The following is a 17,923-nucleotide window of genomic DNA, read 5'->3' as shown; positions in this document are numbered from 1 at the left end:
GGTGGCTGGATATTTCTCAATTTTAAAACTGATTTTGAGTGTGTATTAGAGCAGAACTGCAAGAATATCATTAAATGGAGGGAGGCAGTCTGTCTAGTTCAGGCATAGTTCATCTCAATTATGTGTCTGTACTGCAGGAGATGCAGGCATTAATGTTACTGCTCTCTGCTAATGGATGTTTCCTCTAGGCAATGAATGAACTGAATTTGAATACTGCTGTGGTTGAGTATTTTTAACTTGTGACTAGCATGTACCTTCATTCCTTAAAGTTATTGAAAGTATTAAAGTGCAGTCAGCTTGTCTGTAATTAAAAACAAATTTGGAAAGTAGTATAATTACATCACTGCCTTCTAGTTCAAGAAGACACCAATGTGACATTTTTTGCTCCTCATCAAGTTCAATTACAATGCTTTTTCTACAGTGTTTTTTTTTCTTTTCAAGTGTCAAAGAATCCACATTCACTCACTGTTTTGTGTCTAAAATATATTAATGTTTAGAAGCCAACACAGTGAAATGAAGAATGGAGCAAAGAGATTGAGATCCTTTAACTCTGATACCATTATCATAACGTGCATTAATTTAGTAGATACTCAATGAAAATCTGTTGACTGCAGCATGAATTTTGTGTGTGAGGCAAGAATTGGACCTTTCATCAAATACACTGGGGGCTGTAGCATTTGAAATTGTTGGCTTTGGGGAATTTTAGTGTGATTGAAAAGTGTTATTTAGCATGTCCTGTCTTCAGATCTGTCACTTTGATCAATTGCTTTCTTCTCACAGAAAAGCTATAAGAAACATGTAGTAAGGATATAAAAGCAAAAATGACATTTTGAAGACAGTGCCTATCTTGATGGGTTCTTTGTCTTCTGGAACCAATGCCTATTGATTATTTGGGGTGTTATCCCATCCAGTCTGTTACTCTGAATTTTCCCTTGGTGGCTGTGTTTGAGTTTTGCAACTTTGCAGGTTGTGAAGTCTTGCAGAGTTTAGAATAGAGAATAAACATTGGCCAGTCACTAAGGGTCCCTCTTGTCAAGGTTTTATCCTGTCTGAGAATGGGCATCACCTTTCCTGAGCAACAATCATCGTAACTTGTGTTTGTACTGTTGTACAGTAGTTCCTAGAGCCAGTGTCTGTTTGTGGATCCTTGCTGCCCTAAGAGGGCTTGGGAGCTTTTGTAAAGCCTTTCACAGTAATTATTGGCTGGCCATGTACACAAAATTTGGAGCATGTGCTGATGGTTTGGAAAGAAAAAAATTTCCATTTCTGGGAAACATCAACTTGGGATGTTTTAACATAGCTTTTCACCAGATCCTTTCTGTGTAAAAAATAATTAATATTATTCCATAAATAATTGCAGAGGTGGTGTGTGTGACCATATTCCTAATACACTGTGTGGATCGTCACCTCTTTGGGGCAGGGTCAAGCTGCCTGCGTGGGTTGCTTGAAGTAGCAACAGCACAAGATATGAAGCAAAACTGGCCGTTGGTATGCCATCATCATAATTGGCAGGGAAGTTTCTATATTCAAATCTGAAATTAAGCCAGTTAATTTTGAAATATAGTTGTAGGCAGAACGTAACTAGCGTAAGTGGATATGCTTTTTGCAATGAGGAGATGAAAGTACTTCGGAAATGAAAAGTAGACATAATGCCACATGTATGTAGTATTATTATCACTAAGTACTAAAGAAAGTCTGTTTGTGTACGCCCTGTGTTCTGGAAATTTGTCAGAAGTCCTCCATTAAAGGTTATTTTATTCAGTGCTCCTTACTGGTGACTGGAATGTATCGATTTTTCTACTCCCTAGAGACTTTCTGTGAAACTAAATAAGCTGGCATATAATGAGCCCAGATAAAAGAGAAAAGGTGGGAAGAAACTGATGAGGTTATGCAGGTCTGTAGATGTTTCCTATAATATTGTTTAAACTTCAGATTGTGGTGGTAATTGTATAAAAAGTCTGATGAGTTTAAAATAATTGACAACTTTGACTTTGAAAACTTGCAAATTAAGGAGAGAAACAAGATGGTTAAGAGGATTTTTAAACCTTCACAAAACCAGTTGAGCTTCTTTAGAAAACAGTTATATTTGATAGGAACTCAGAGTCATTTCTGAATTAGAGTAGCATAGATCTTTTAGAGGTTACATGCAGTAACCTCTCAGTGTATGAGAAAACTTGAATATGTCATTATGGAAGTGATTAAAAAGAAGGCAAAATAATTTTCAAAGTATTGTTTGAAGGAGGCAAGAGAGAAATTCTGGGGAGCCAGGAAAGCCACTAGGTAGGATGAGCTAAACCTTGGGAACTGCAAACCAAATAATACTGACTAACTTTTAATTTTTTTTTTTTTTTTTTTTTTTGTCTCATAGGGATGTGGTAAAAAAATGTACACTTTTTTGAGGGGAACGAAGCAATTGCAAGTGCTGAGATTTCTAGGAATCTCTATTGGAGTAACGCAGATCTTGGCTATGATCCTCACGATTACTTTGCTGTGGGCTCTGTACTATGACAGAAGGGATCCTGGAACGCATCAGATCATGGCCCTGAAGAGTGATACCTCACAGCAGCTGTCATGTAATTCTGTGGAGCTACTGTCACCAAGCCTGACAAGGATCTTTGAACATACATCCATGGCAAACAGCTTTAATACACAATTTGAAATGGAAGAGCTATAGGTGATGCAATGCATCTATGAAGTCACAAAGGGTTTTAATTGGGTTTTCTTGTTGTTATGTATGCCAGATATACCAGTCTTCATGTGAATCAGAAACAGCTGATGAATGGAAGTGAAGGAGGCCAGCAAAGAAGGGATAACCCAGTCAGCCTCTTAGCCATAGTCTCAGCTGTGAAACAGAGTTGAATGTGTTTGTTTTTTAAAAGGCACTCATTCACTGGGCACAGTAATGCTTAACTTATTTTCACAAGCTGTGTGATGTGTAAAACACTGATTCACTCACAGGCAGACAACCTGTAATGAAGCATCACAGGAAAGGAAGAGAAATACTCATCTTCGGAAGAAATGACTGTTCTTTGGACAAACAAAATGTGACTTCAGTTGAAATTGACTTTTACATTTTTAATAAGCCATTTTGAAAATGTCTTAATCAGGGATCTATGTATATATAATTGTGTGGTTTTGTGTGTGCATGGGAAGCAGAACTGCAGGTCAATACTTGGATTTAAAAATTTGCAAGATTTGTAAAAAAGGGCAAGATTTTCTTTTTCTAACAGAACTTTTAGCTGTTGTTTTAAGATTGTCTTAAAACATCTATTTTTATCTAACAATTGTTTAATTTTTAATTTTAATTATATTACATGGATTGAAACCAAAACTATGTCTCTGGACAATAGACTTAAATTTTCTGAGTAATTCTGGAGAATTCTTCTTTGAAACAATTTGTTCTAAGGACTGTTTCTTAAGAAAGCAAGCCTTAAACATTCTTTCCAAAATGGGAATCAATATGGGAGTAGCACATTTTATAAATAAATTTTTTCTCCTGTCTGTGATTCCCCTGAAGGTAGAAACAAAAGACTACAAGGAAAATGCTTACAGTTCTGGATGCTATGCAATAATTGTAAAAGTGCATACGGAGAAATTATACTTTGGCGGTCTCTTCATTAAAAGCTATCTAGTGGCTTAAAATGCCAACTGGAAACAGAGTTAAAATGTATTTATTGAGATGGCAAAAGTGCATTTTACTGTATTTTTATGAACAATGTTTATTTCATAGGATTATTTTTACAATTGGCCACGCTCCTGAAATATATATTAGTTCCACTGAGTACAGTAGTCTGTGGCAAATGGGGTTTTACATAATATTGCATTTTAAAAATTCTTCCATTTGTTTTGGAATTTGTAAAAGAAAAAAAAAAGGTGTGATTTGGTAGACAATAAAATTACTTTTGTCTTAAATTCTTTAATGGCTGTTTTTATTTGGAAGTCCTAGAGCTTGAATGCTCTGGGTGGCAGCTCTGCTAGTATGAGTTAATTTGATGTGTCCGTACCCATTCCACTTATTCTGTTGTGGAGAAACTGCATTGTAAATTTCATTTTCTTTTTTATTGCTTCTGAGAAAGCTTCTTTAAGGGCTCATGAAATTGAGCTCTTCAGTTGTGTGGGCTATTGTTTGTTTTTTAACAGTCTATGTGGGGGTGTAAGTGTTTCACGGGTAGTATTGCAAGCAAGATAACCTTTCTGCTTTTGCACCTCTCCTACAGATGCTAACACTTATTTTTGGAGGTAAGAAGGCAGCCGAAGGATAGTCCTTCCCAAAATTTTGTTTGGAGTATATTTGTCAGAAATACTTCCTCATGCACTGCTTGGGAAGCCTTGTGCCCAGTGGTACTGCACATGTACAGCAGAATTCTATCCTTCCACTGCTCAGCTGGGGCTGTGTTGCTGTAGGTAGTGGTGTGGTGTCTGTGTAGAAAGAGCAGACGTTTGAGCCTGGATGCAGGCCACCTGTAGACCTTGGTCATGGTGCACAGTGGACTGAGCCATTGCTGGAGTTCTTTTACCCTGTTAAAAAGCCAAACAAACCACAGATTGTGGAATCTTGGATTGCGGATTGCATGGATCACATGTACACAGATATATTCAGCTGTGGATTATAGCTCAATATAGGGAATTTCACCAGAATATAAAAAATTGTCCAGGAACTCCTGACACTAACCTTTACTTAAGGAGTGTCTGTGGAAGCTCCTTTAGCCATGCTTCAGACATCCCAAATCCTCCCATAGGAGGAGGTTGCCTGTGAGGGTTGCCTTCATATCTTAGGTTAGAGCTCATGAAAGGAGCAAATACACAGCAAGCTGGGCTAGGGAGATGTTATTGGAGAAGTCCACAGCTAGAATTAAGATATTCTGGCAGGCCAGGTCATTTGGGTTTAGGCTTCCCCGATGGTGAGGAAGCACTGCCATTAGGTGTAGCCAGGTTACTTTAGAAGTAGAGGGATTTTTTGGTAGGGCTCCTTTCAAACAGGACCATCCTCCCAGACCGGTGTTTGTGGGCTACGACAAGAATGACCATCCATGGGCAGGGTAACCTCGCTTGGGATTGGCTGCCTAAATCCCAAGCCGGTCTGCATCCAGTATGGGGCTAGTTTCATTAGGGGGATGTCAGTTTCATCCCGCATGTCAGGAATGATAAAAAGTACTCCCTTCCCTAGCAAGGAGTTCGAAGTATTCTGGGAAAGAATCCTTCTGAGTTGCTGAAATAGATCTTGGCTGTAAATTGGAACACTTTCAAACCTTTTCCTTTCCCTGTGCTCAGACTCTGAGGGGTATCTGTTTTTCTAGGGCTTGTTCAAAGAGCCTGAACATTGATTGACAAGGCTGTTCTCTTCCTGTAGGGCTTCAGGATATATGTAGGAGAGAGGCTGCTTGGCGACAGAGGAACATGTAGAGATGGTTGCAGCAGTAAAAACTACTTCATCTTTTTATTTCCTTTCTCCCCTGTTTTTCAGGAGTACCTGGAGGAGAAGGAATGGTGTGTTCTCTCTTCACTGCAGCAAAAACTGTAATGAACCAAATCTTTCTTGTTGCAACACAGACAACTACAGAGCTGCTTGTTAATGTTTTTCACAGGTCACTTAAGGAGAGCAACTGTGTTAGAAAAGAGGTCACCCCCTGCTTGCATTAGGTGTTTCTGTTCAGTCCTGTGCATCACGCTGAGGCCATGGGACTGTGTCTGTAGCTGTGGGGCTCAGTATGCAGCCATGGGAGCATGGGGATGCTTTTAGGAGGCAAAAGTCACTATTCTTGGTCTTTGGAAAAGGTTCTGATTTGTGTGACAAGGCTTTCTGAAGGAAACATAACTACATTTTCTCTTTTTTATAACAGTTAATTTTGTAAAAACAACCCATAAATACAAGCAAATATATAAATGATAGTGAAAGGAGAGGCTGTTTGTCACAGTGACTATACAGTTAAATATGATGGAGGAAGGGACTTTCAAATAGTTTCTGAAGTTTTTATTGCAAAAGCATTGTATTGGGTTTGTGTAGCAAGGGTTTGGTAACGGGGCTGCAGGGGTGGCTTCCGTAAGAAGCTGTAGAAGCTTTCCCTGTGTCTGAGGGAGGAAGCCAATACCAGCTGGCTCCAAGACAGACCTGCCGCTGGCCAAGGCCAAGCCCATCAGTGACAATGGTAGTGCCTGTGGGATAACATAGCTAAGGGGAAAAAACATGCACAACAGCAACTGGATCCAGAGAGATGAGTGGAAATGTGTGAGAGGAACGTCCCTACAGACAGGTCAGTGAAGGAGGGGAGGATGTGCTCCATGGCTCCGTAGCATGGGCCATACTCCCCATGCTTTGGCTCCATGGAGAGAAGAGCCCATGCTGGAGCAGGCTCCTGGCAGGACTCGTGACCCCATGGAGACCCGCGCTGGAGCAGTTTGTGAATGCAGCCCATGGGAAGGAGTCACATTGGAGAAGTTCATGGGGGATTGTTTCCTGTGCTGAAACAGGGTGAAGAGTGTGAGGAGTCCTCCCCTGAGGAGTGAGGAGCAGCAGAGTCAGTGTGTGATGAGCTGGCCACAACCCCCATTCCCTGTCCCCCTGCACAGCTGGAGGGGAGGAATTTAGGAGTAATGTTGAACTCGGGAAGAAGGGAGGGGTGGGGGGAAGGTGTTTTAAGATGTAGGGTTTATTTCTCATTATCCTAGTCTGGTTTGATTGGTAATCAATTAAATTAAATTAAGCTATCCAGGTGATTTATGTATGTCTGCCTTTGTCAACCAAAATATGTTGTTAGTTCCTGATGGCTCTTTTAGCCTCATGTTGACGTATCCCATTGGCTGATTGCTATTCTAGAATTCCTGATAATCTTCAGGTGTTTCCATGGTCAATTGGAAAATGAAGTCCTGCTGGGCCTCAGGTGCAGGAAGGAGAGCATATGACCTCCTAAGCACCCTCTCCACCCAAAATGGAATGATCCTTGGATTTCACTAATTTATCCTTCTCCAGACCAGTTTCCTCTCCGAAAACCACCTTTCTGTCTGGAGCAGCTGAGGTTGCATTGTGCTGTGCTCTGCAAAAACCTTCTCTGGGCAGTCAGCGTGTTTCCCTAGTGAGTATATCCCACGCCTCAAAATGTAAAGTGTACATTTTCAGTTTGTCTCCTGTGGCTGTTTTGTGGAAACACAGTCATTCTCCTTAAAAATGCGCTGGGATGCTTCGCAGGCAGGTATTACTTCTACCTTCCCTCCTCCCCAGTGCCGTTAGCTCCTGGCAAAGGTGGCTGTCATGCATGCCAGTGCTGTGGTATGCATAGCTGCTAGATGAGCATTATCTGCTCTAGCAGTCACCCTTTGTAAGTGCTCCATCCTATGGTCTAACCTGCTCTTATGGTGCAAAAGGATCCTAATCTCATCTGTGCACTAATATTTTATCAAGGGAAATTGGTATCAGGTTTGAGGAGGCTCTGTAGCCTTCCTTAGAGAAGGAAAAAGGTTCCATGAATAAGTTATTGCAAAACCAAGTCGACCCATTCAAGCATGCAGATGTTTTATTTAAATACTCCTCCAATGCCTATTTATTCAGCATAACATGTATTATGCTGCCTTCCGAAATACGATATATGACTGTCAAACAAAATTGTCAAAACAACAACCTCGGTTTCTTTGTATGATACACAGAAATAATTACATTTCATGTACAGTACAGATGCATTTTACACAGTCATCAACAGTCATTCACTACTAAAACAGCATTTAAATCACCTAAAACACCAAAAGAATGTGTATTTCCCAAATTCAGAATTGATTAATGATTTTGCATGTGACATGGAAATAGGCGACAGGACCGGAATTCTGCAAAATTATACTAAATTATTCCTTAAGCTGCATTTAAAAGATGAAAGCACAAGTTGCTTCAGGGGTGTCACTGTTATGCAAGTGTATTGCTGTAGTGCGTTCCTTTTAGTCCATATGAAAAGGAGAATAAAGATATTTTAGAAGATGATGGAGTCAGTAGGTTTCCTGGGTTGTATGTAGTCTGTCCCAAAGTGGATTTAGTCACTGCCTTTTTGCATTATTTACCTGATATAACTAGCCAAGACATACCATGTGGCATAAAGAAGTTGTTGCAGATTGATAGTATCAAGGCAGCTTTTATAACAGTAGCTGGTGGGAATGAAACATTTTTTGTATGAGTAACCATGGGTAGAAGTAGGATGGAAGTAAAAACTCCAGGTCCATTCTGCCTCTCCTTTAAACCCAATTAGAACTGTGTAACCCACCAGTTTCTGCAGGTCTATTGTAACTTTTCAGCAGCGTGAAAGACAGGAGAGCAATGTCAGGTAATTGATCAACTTCAGCAGTTTCTCAGAAGTACTCCTCTGGGACAGAGAGGCAGAGGACAGCCTCTGCTTCTGTTAAGGTCTGAAAGAAATACAGAAGCTCACATTACAGTAAGTTACCCTGATTTGCAGAAAAATTGGGAAATTAAGTGCAAATTAACCAAGCTTCTATATAAGTAAATGATCAGGGAATAATTCATCACATTGTACTTGTTAACTGACGTTTAATTCTAGTATGTGATGTTGTATTTTGGTGTATATACTGTAGCATGATAGTCCATCATCTACTCTTCGATCTCAATTGTCAGGTAAAGAGAAAGATCAGTACCTGTGTGCAGTAAAAAAGTGTATCATCAGCAAGTTTCAGGTTTTAGTGGGTATTTTCTCTTAATGTAAATTTTCAGGTTGTACAATGCTAGCAAACACTACACTATTTAAACTATTAAGTAACTGTGGTAATCATTTATTGTAATGGCATCTAATGCACTGAGTCTTTTGATTTATATGCATATTGTATTTTGCAGACATGCAATTATTTCTGATCCAGTGTTTTTGATGTATATAGGTATGTATTGATATGCACATATTCCATGTATATTTGATGTATACAATGTATGGTATGTCATGAATATAGGAAGCATTACGATACATTTAATGCACTCTCATGAAGAAAAATGGTACTTTTTTATCAGAAAGGTGTCTGATAACATCAATGTCTTTTAAAAATGAAGCCAAAAAAGCCTTAACTAGTAAAGCCTTCATATTAGCTATTAGGCCTGCCCGTGTAGTCAAATTCCAATTGCAATAAATCATATTTTTATAGCTTTGGGACCCAATCCATTATTCTGTCAGTGTTCTTAGGTAATTAAATATCTTCACACAATATAAATTCTCAGACAAGTTTTAGGATGCAAGTTTACGGATAATGACAAAAAGAATTTAGCCATCATTTTACTGAATGTCTTCCAGTGTCTCCCAGCATAGCTAATGCTCTGGATGCTGTAGAATGTCAGCAAAGAAGGTTTGGAGATAAGTGTTAGCTGATCCCAAAACCACCTTTAGAATACTTTTAATTCAGGTGTGATTGATGCTGTAACGGCACACTAGGATGAAATGTTTGTTCTGAAAATACAAAAGCGGACAAGATGTCTATGGACAAAAGGACTGTATGGCTTCATCAGCAGCCTTGAAATCCCAAACAGTACGGCAACATTGGAGTGTGTGACAAACTGTTACAGAAATAGAGGACAGTGGACAAAAAGAGCAATGACTGAATAGCTCATTTGTGGTGCACGGTTTGGCTGTAAGGTTATTTAAATGTTTGCCATTAGAAGTTTATAGTGTAGATGAAGTTGTGTAAAATACCTTAAATAAAAAAGAAATCCTGATTCCTGATACAACAGGTGTACAATGACTTATTGCAGTTGTAACAGTACCTAGGAAGCAAGATAAAACAATAATAAATATTGAACTAACTGAACACCTTTAATTCACTAATGAGTGTTTGAATAAGAAATGCTGCATTTTTCAAAGGGAAGTTATTTGTACAACTACCATGGGACATCAACAATCAACTTGTTGTAAGTGCTCGGAAATGCCCCTTTCTACAGTAATATTTTATCATGCCTAATCTGAAAAACAACAAAAGTAAACTGAGATCACAGCTCCAAATAATTTCAGCATGCATTATGGTTGCAGTTCTTTCAGTCAGTACAAACATATTTCATATGAGCATTTTTTCTTTCATTTTTTGATAGTTCCTCATCAAGTTTGTGGTTTATTAACAGGAAAAAAAAGAGACACTTTATCAAAATGTTTCTCGTTGTTTTGCATTCGGCAGGAACACAGGTTTGTTTCTATTTTTGTTTTGTGGTTTTTATTTTTCTTTTTTTTTTTCTAAAAAGAGCTCTCATGATAAGAAGAAGCATCAATGGGGGCATTTCATTGTGCTCATATAGTAAGTCAGGATGGTCACAGAACATTCCACTGCGCCTTTGTTCGGACAACGGGTAAGAAACTCCTGTTGGTTCACGCGCTATGACACCGAAACCCACAGAGTGTTGTGTTTCCCCCACACCTCTCGCTCTGCAGCTGCTAGCGCATACGTCAAGGGGCGTTGTCTTTGTCAGCTCTCTCATTCCTCACTGCTTGAGCTCAGCTTGCAAGTGGTCTTTATGCTAGTTTAGAAATAACTCCTTCTTTTATAAAGCAGATACTCTGACAATGTTTCCTCCCGAGTACTCAGGAGACTCTGGCCTATCATCTCCTTCAGGTGTGGTGACTGGAGGTGTCGGGATGCTAATTATTGCTGTAGTGACGTAAGGCTGCTCACAGTTTAGTTTAACGCACTCTTCCACTTTGGCATTTAAGCTGGAACGGCTGGAGGAAGAAACAAAAATCCATGAAGAAAGAGTCCGTGTTACTGCAAACCCCTTGTGCCCATTCCACTCCCTTAGCATGTCCATATCCATCCTGTCCCGTTAGAGAGCTCAGGTGTGCAAACCAACACCACCGCACCCCCCTGTCCCCAGCAGCAGGTGGTCCAGGGCTGTGTCCATGGACAGGCCCCTTTCTCCTTTCCTTTACCATTTCAGCACATCTAAAAGTTTCTCATCTCATCACCTAAGTGTTTCTGAACAGGGGAAGTATCCGAACAAACTTTGCATAGCCAAGTGACTTGCTATGCAGAAAATTGGAGAGACATCAATTTGATAGGTGGACCACTCACGGGAAAAAGAACTGGCTGGATGGCTGCACACAAAGAGTTGTGGTCAATGGCTCAGTGTGCGGCTGGAGACCAGTAACGAGTGGTGTCCCTCAGGGATCGGTGTTGGGACTGGTCTTGTTCCACATCATTGTTGGTGACATGGACAGTGGGATTGAGTGCGCCCTCAGCAAGTTTGCCGATGACACCAAGCTGCGTGGCTTGGTTGGTACACTGGAGGGAAGGGATGCCATCCAGAGGGACCTTGACACGCTTGTGAGGTGGGCTGATGCCAACCTTATGAAGTTCAACCATGACAAGTGCAAGGTCCTACACCTGGGTGGGAGCAATCCCAGGCACAGCTACAGGTTGGGCAGAGAAGAGATTCAGAGCGGCCCTGCAGAGAAGGACTTGGGGGTGCTGGTCGATGAGAAAATGAACATGAGCTGGCTTCAGTGTGCACTCACAGCCCAGAAAGCCAACCGTATCCTGGGCTGCATCAAAAGGAGTGTGACCAGCAGGTTGAAGGAGGTGATCCTGCCCCTCTACTCTGCTCTTGTGAGACCTCACCTGGAGTATTGTGTGCAGTTCTGGTGTCCTCAACATAAAAAGGACATGGAACTGCTAGAACAAGTCCAGAGGAGGCCCATGAAGATGATCAGGGGACTGGAGCACCTCCCATATGAAGACAGGATGAGGAAGTTGGGGCTGTTCAGCCTGGAGAAGAGAAGGCTGCATGGGGAACTAATAGCAGCCTTCCAGTACCTGAAGGGGGCCTATAGGGATGCTGGGGAGGGATACTTCATCAGGGACTGTAGTGACAGGACAAGGGGTAACGGGTTAAAACTTAAACAGGGGAAGTTTAGATTGGATGTAAGGAAGAAATTCTTCACTGTAAGGGTGGTGAGGCACTGGAATGGGTTGCCCAGGGAGGTTGTGAATGCTCCATCCCTGGCAGTGTTCAAGGCCAGGTTGGACAGAGCCTTGGGTGAGACGGTTTAGTGTGAGGTGTCCCTGCCCATGGCAGGGGGGGCTGGAACTAGATGATCTTAAGGTCCTTTCCAACCGTAACTATTCTGTGGTTCTATGATTCTATTAAAAGAGGAACCAGTCTCCTACAGATTCCTCTATGCCATGCATATTTAAGAGCATTTTGTATGTTCTGTATCCTTAATAATAAAGGCACAATGATATATGTGCTAATTAAGGTTGATTTAACATGTTCTTGGTGCTTCTGCAGTACCTCAGCGTCATAAGGACCTTTTAAAAGTGGCTGATTCAAGGTGAGAATGGCATTTTGTGCCTGTGTTTTTAGCTTGTATTTTAGCACAAGGCTGGTGCTTTGTGTTTTTACATATGCTGTCACTGGAAGTATGGTTCAGGCAAGTCCTCCAGCAGAGAAAGGATGGAACCAGGAAGAATATTTCCTGAAAAGCTAAAACAGATTGTAGCTTTGTACTGGCCAGGAGGTCTCATTGCATAACAGCTGAAAAACTTCAGTAGCTGCAAGCTGCTGGGTTGATCATGAAAGTGAAGCCAAACTTGGTAACTATACAAAGCAAGCTATCAATGTAACTTAAGAAAATTTCTATGGCAACTAGTGCTGAAAACTCTTCTTCTTTAAATGGTAGTATGTTTGATTTCAATAGAAAACACTTTTGGGTCTCCTGAGACCACTGCTGTGTTTTCAGAGGTGGTGTTCGAATATATCTGAAAACCAAACAGTTTATTTGTGAGAGTACAGAGACATTCAGTAAATTACAAACACTTCACCTGCACTTTCCTCACTTTTGTAATAACTCCTTAAATTAGGAAATAGATTTTTCTTATTTCATTTTTTTTTTTCAATTTAGAAGAGTCTTCTTTATGACTATTACACTTATGACTCTGGAAATCAGTTTTATTTCTCTCCTCTGTGGAAATATGAGGAAGTCTCATTTGTCATATGTTTCTGAACCAAAACAGTAGAAATAGTAGTAACAGACCTTTCTTTCTCTTCCCACTTGCTCACCTTGTATATCTGAATCACACATTTTTCGATGTTAAATTTTTTCCATGGCATATAATATTTGATGCTCTATTTCATTTGAGATAACTGGATGTTATTTGCTGCAAATAGTACGTGGTAGTTTGTGGGGAGGGCAGAAATGGATATAGAAACACTATTGCGTTATCTTGGACTAAGCCTGCAGCAAACTGAGTGCAGGATGTTTCAGTCTTAGTATCCATTTTTGGATAAGTATTCGACTTTCACCTTTAGTCTCGCAGCCTGACTATGGAAGCCACATCACCTCTACATCCCTTCTCTCACGAAGGAAGGGGCTTCAGCCCTCTGTGTGCTTATGCAGGTGAAGTACCTGTTAGACAGAGGCGTCCTCTCCACACATCTGATCTGGATGGTGCTGAGCTCTTGTACGCTGCCTGGGCGGCTGCCACTGATGTTGGTGTTTGGGATGTGGTAAGTCTTTTTATGTCTTCGTGAGCAGCAAGTGCTGGTAACACCTTGCTGAGATGAAAGAGAGGGGCTGTGGCTTGGGGGTCTGTTGACTGTAGAAACCTCCATACAGCTCTCTTCATAGACTTGCTCATCCACGAACTCATGGTTCTAGCCCAGAGGAATCCAACCAAGGGACAAAGAACACACAGGAAGATAATTACAGTGAACATATTAATCATGATTGTTTAAAGACTTAAATTGACACAATTGAATAAACTGCGAAGTTAGACAGCTTATTCTTGATTATAGTATTTAGCCCACATTAGCCTGGGATGAATACCAATACAAATGTAAATGCTGGAACAAAACTCTCAAAGCCCTAAGTAAGAAAATGTTAATCCAAATTACTTTGTAAAATAGCATGTGATAATAATGTGGCTTGCATTATAAATATCTGTATAATCTATGAAATGCCATAAAATAGAGGATTATGTTTATTAATAAAAATGCAAGTGGTGCTCATGTAAATGCTCTAAATGTCATTTGGAAGTAAGTAAGATTTATTATATTGAACTATAACACAATAAAATCCATAAATATTGTCCAAATGAGTTTATAAAGCTTCCTTTTGAATTACATGTTAAAAATCAGGATATGAAAGTGTGGTTTGAGGTATGCATCTATGTAAAAGAAAAAGATTAATGAAACAGAAGTTTTGATTAAAGGAGATGAGATGGTTATTTAAAAGCATCCAAAAGTTCCTAATTACAGGAGATGGATGTATTGAAAGCAGCTTAGAAGTCTGAACGTTTAGTTAAATGAAGTACTTCATGCGATCTTTGCTTAATCTCAGCATAGACAGTTGTTTTATAGGGCTGTCATAGAGCCGAATCCAAATTCATGCAAATGGCCAGTTTATATTGGCTCAGTAAGTGATTACAGAGTGTTTCGCACACAGCCATGATTTCCACATTTTCTTTGTGTGCAAAAGAGTGTGAAATGGTGGTGCTGCTTATAGTGGAGGGAGAAAGGGGGAATTTTTACAGTCATTTTAAAGTAGCAGACCAAACTAAGGAGAGGTTAAGATACGTTCACGTGCAGTGTGGGAAAGCCTCCTTAAAACAAACAAACAAACAAACAAGGAAAATCTTTCCATTTTCTGCTGGAATAAGTCCGCATATCCTGGGAATGGATTGGGAGTGATTTAGGGAGCATGGTCTGGATTGTTGTACACTCAGTCTCACTCACTCTCATTTGTTAGCTTGCTGCATTTTTGTTTTCCCCTGAAGAATGATGCACTAATTGGAAAGGTGCTGATGTTTTTTGGGGAGAATTACAGTACGGGACTGATGTAAAATATGTGAACAAAATAAATCGAGTAGCAACTGTGCCCAAGTGTTTGCAACAAATGGAAATACCTTTATAGGCATATTATTGTTATTTCTAGTTCTTCTGTTCTTCACTCAGTTTGTGTGGAAGTGAGTGGTGTTGAAGAATGCCAATTTCAAGTGACATGGAAAGAAAGAACTTGCTTGAATATTGATTTCTGTAAGGTATATGCCAGTCACAATCAAGTTTTTGAATGTGCTTGCACAGTGGACATAAAATTCAGAGAGAAAAATTACCTAATCACCTGCTTTAGATTATGTTCAGTGGCTTCCAGTATGTTTGCCAAGAACTCTGCTAGTTTTCTGATTAAAAGTAATTTTGTGCTTCCTAAAACTTTTATGGAACAACCAACAAGAATTCAATTTGTAGGGTCTATTAAAGAGGTTTATTGAGTGAACTTTTAATAGAGATTGGAAACATTGTGAAACAATATAATGGCTCAAGTTAATAGATTTGATTATACTTATTAATTAACCGTTCTTTACTTAGCCAAAAGTAGCCTGTAAAATATAACCTCCAGTGCAATTATTTTCATTATTAATGTAATTTTCACAGAATCCCATAACATTACTCACTCTGCCTTTCTTAACTGGAAGAGATCTTATTCTATTGATTTTAAAGGGAGGGAAAAGTGGAAATACGCCTTTGCTTAGTGTCATCTGCAGTGATGCTTGAATCATGCGATATTTCAAAAGCTGGTGAGAGGCTAAGAATGTATCTTACCCTTGCTGTTATACCATGAACCAGCAACTTGCCAGATTCCACAAGTTGAGAGCCCAAAATCTCAACTTCCCGCTTAAATCTTAGGAATGCATGATATGCAGAATACAACTTGGAACCCCTTCAAGTGCCATATTAACTCACTGCTAGCAGCAGGATCCAACAAACAACAAAAAAAAGAAAGTAGACTCCATGAAAATTTAGGAAATAAGATAATACTTGTTTTATAGACTTATTAAAAACCAAAACCACAAAAAAAAAGAAAAAACCCAAACCAAACCAGCCAAAGAAAATAAAACAGAAAAACAAACCAAGCTTTGTTTAAAAAATAAAGAAGAAAAAGAAGAGGCTCACACATAGTCCACCATTATGATTAGAGGAAATGTATTGGCAGCTGAATTCAGTTCCCACCAAATGAATACAATTTTTTTCCATGATTTCTTTGAGCATTTGACAAGACCTGTGGCTACCACTAGGATTTTAAAATATTTTTGTAATGTTCAACTGTGGAATGATTTTTAAGATGGATTGCTATGGTCTAGTACAAAATGTCTCAAAAATGTTCCAGAAGGACCCAGTCTGAATCTCGGCAAAGAAACCACATTATACTCTGAATAGGAAGCATGATGCTTTGTCCTACAGCACATTATATAAAAATCAATACTCCAAAAGGAAGAATGAAGGACGCATAACCACCTGTCAGATGACATATTACTATCTAAGTGATGTAAAAACTGGGCCATTTTATTTACAAAGAAATGCTATTGAAAGGAGAATATTAAATTGTATATACATCATATTTTAATTTAGCAATGTCTGTTGTGGGAAAACATATTTATTCTTTTTTTCTTTTTGAGAAAGAGTGGAAAGGCTTTTAGTGATCTCTACCGAATACAGCAGAGGCATTACCAGGTGTTTTAATGAAAATCTAAAAATTAGACTACAAAGATAAGACAAAATAGCATAAAGTTCCACTATGTATAGAAAACTTCAAGAGAAATCATATAGTTTTTACATGCAGCTAAAACTTATAAAACTAGGTGTAAATTTGTGAATGGTAGCTTAATGGATGTTGACCAATTTACCCACAATACAAGGTAAATTCTACATGGCAATATAACCCCCTCACAAACATAAAAATACAGGGAGACAATTTCATCATGCTCTATGTGAAATTCTCAAATCTACAAAGATTAAATTCAATACAACTAATAATTATGCTCTCAGTTCCCTAGGAGATTATAAAGAGGAAACAATATAAAATTCAGGATGATTAGAGTTATTGCTGTGATGCTATCTGCCTAGAAATACACTCTTAGTAAACATGGCACCTATTACTGAATCATAACTCGACTGTAGTTTACTGTCCTTAATGGCTGTCTAATTATCCAGGTATTGAGCAGGGAAATATATAAAGATCACATAATAAGTAGTCCTTTTGATTTATAGGGAGTTTCAAATCCAGATGAGCATATTTGGGCTATTATGAATTACATCAGTTATTTCTACTGGGATCTCAGCGTCTAAACCAAAGCCAAAAGACTGAAGCTTTGCACCTGCACCTGGATTAAGCACTTAAAGTTTCAAAACAACTTGCTGGGGGATCCTCTTTTACACTAACTTTGTCAGGAATCACGCTGACATCAGAGGAAACACCCATCAGCTCTCCCTGATTCCAACACTGGCTCAGGCGAAAACTTGTTTTGTCTGTACTGAGTATTGAATGTATAAGGACTACAAATTGTGTGTTATGAACTCTGCTGCAGAAAAGTGCAAATGATAACATTCTGGAATGAATGAAAAACATTCTGAAGGTCACACATACAGCTTGGTCATACTAATGTCATCTCATGGTGTACTTATGTCAGCATCTTTCACGCTAGATGAGGCGCTCATCCGGGATCTCTCTGTTATTTATATGCAGTGTGCATAATGCCTTAAGATAAAATGGCTTTTCTTTCTAGCTAACTACTTTCATATAAAGGCTTATTAATTAGAAGAAATAACTGAAAACATTCAAAACTAGGCTGGTGTTGGAATTCACAGGAAAAGATAGATCTCTTTTCTTACCGTAGTTTTTTCCAGGCAGTGAAGCAGGTGGTGGTGCTGTGTTTCAAAGGAAGAGCCAGATTTGCTAACAAAGGCCTGTTCTTCTTCATTGGAGGACTGTTGATACATAGAACTCCGTATTATTCTCATTTGTGAACAAGTGGGCTGTTATCCAAATATTTGATCAGAACTAATCTGGATTGTACACGGTCATATAACTGCAATGCTTCAGCTATACTGTATAACGCAAATTTTACTTATCTGTTTTTTAATCAAAATATTTTCTTTCCTGCCATTGCATCTCCTCTTAAATGTTTCCAACTT

General features: G+C 39.3%; 2 protein-coding genes across 5 annotated transcripts in view; one reads left to right on the top strand and one right to left on the bottom strand.

Moving 5' to 3' along the window:
• Positions 1-3,912, top strand: part of TSPAN12 (tetraspanin 12) — a 47,105-nt gene extending 43,193 nt beyond the window's left edge. For all 4 annotated transcript variants that reach the window (XM_065660530.1, XM_065660755.1, XM_065660601.1 and 1 more), the window contains one exon: positions 2,369-3,912. In XM_065660530.1, the coding sequence (XP_065516602.1) occupies positions 2,369-2,674 (306 nt within the window). In that variant the 3' untranslated portion in view covers positions 2,675-3,912. The remainder of the gene's footprint in view (positions 1-2,368) is intronic.
• Positions 3,913-10,501: 6,589 nt separating this feature from the next.
• Positions 10,502-17,923, bottom strand: part of KCND2 (potassium voltage-gated channel subfamily D member 2) — a 294,464-nt gene continuing 287,042 nt past the window's right edge. The window contains exons 5-7 of the mRNA XM_065665007.1: positions 17,621-17,716; positions 13,362-13,609; positions 10,502-10,679 (exon numbers count right to left, since the gene is read on the bottom strand). Of these exons, the coding sequence (XP_065521079.1) occupies positions 10,502-10,679; positions 13,362-13,609; positions 17,621-17,716 (522 nt within the window). The remainder of the gene's footprint in view (positions 10,680-13,361; positions 13,610-17,620; positions 17,717-17,923) is intronic.

The sequence above is a fragment of the Lathamus discolor genome, chromosome 1 (assembly GCF_037157495.1).
Source record: "Lathamus discolor isolate bLatDis1 chromosome 1, bLatDis1.hap1, whole genome shotgun sequence".
Taxonomy (NCBI): Eukaryota; Metazoa; Chordata; class Aves; order Psittaciformes; family Psittacidae; genus Lathamus; species Lathamus discolor.
Note: the sequence above shows the minus strand (reverse complement) of the source record. Positions and strands in the feature narration are given on the sequence as shown.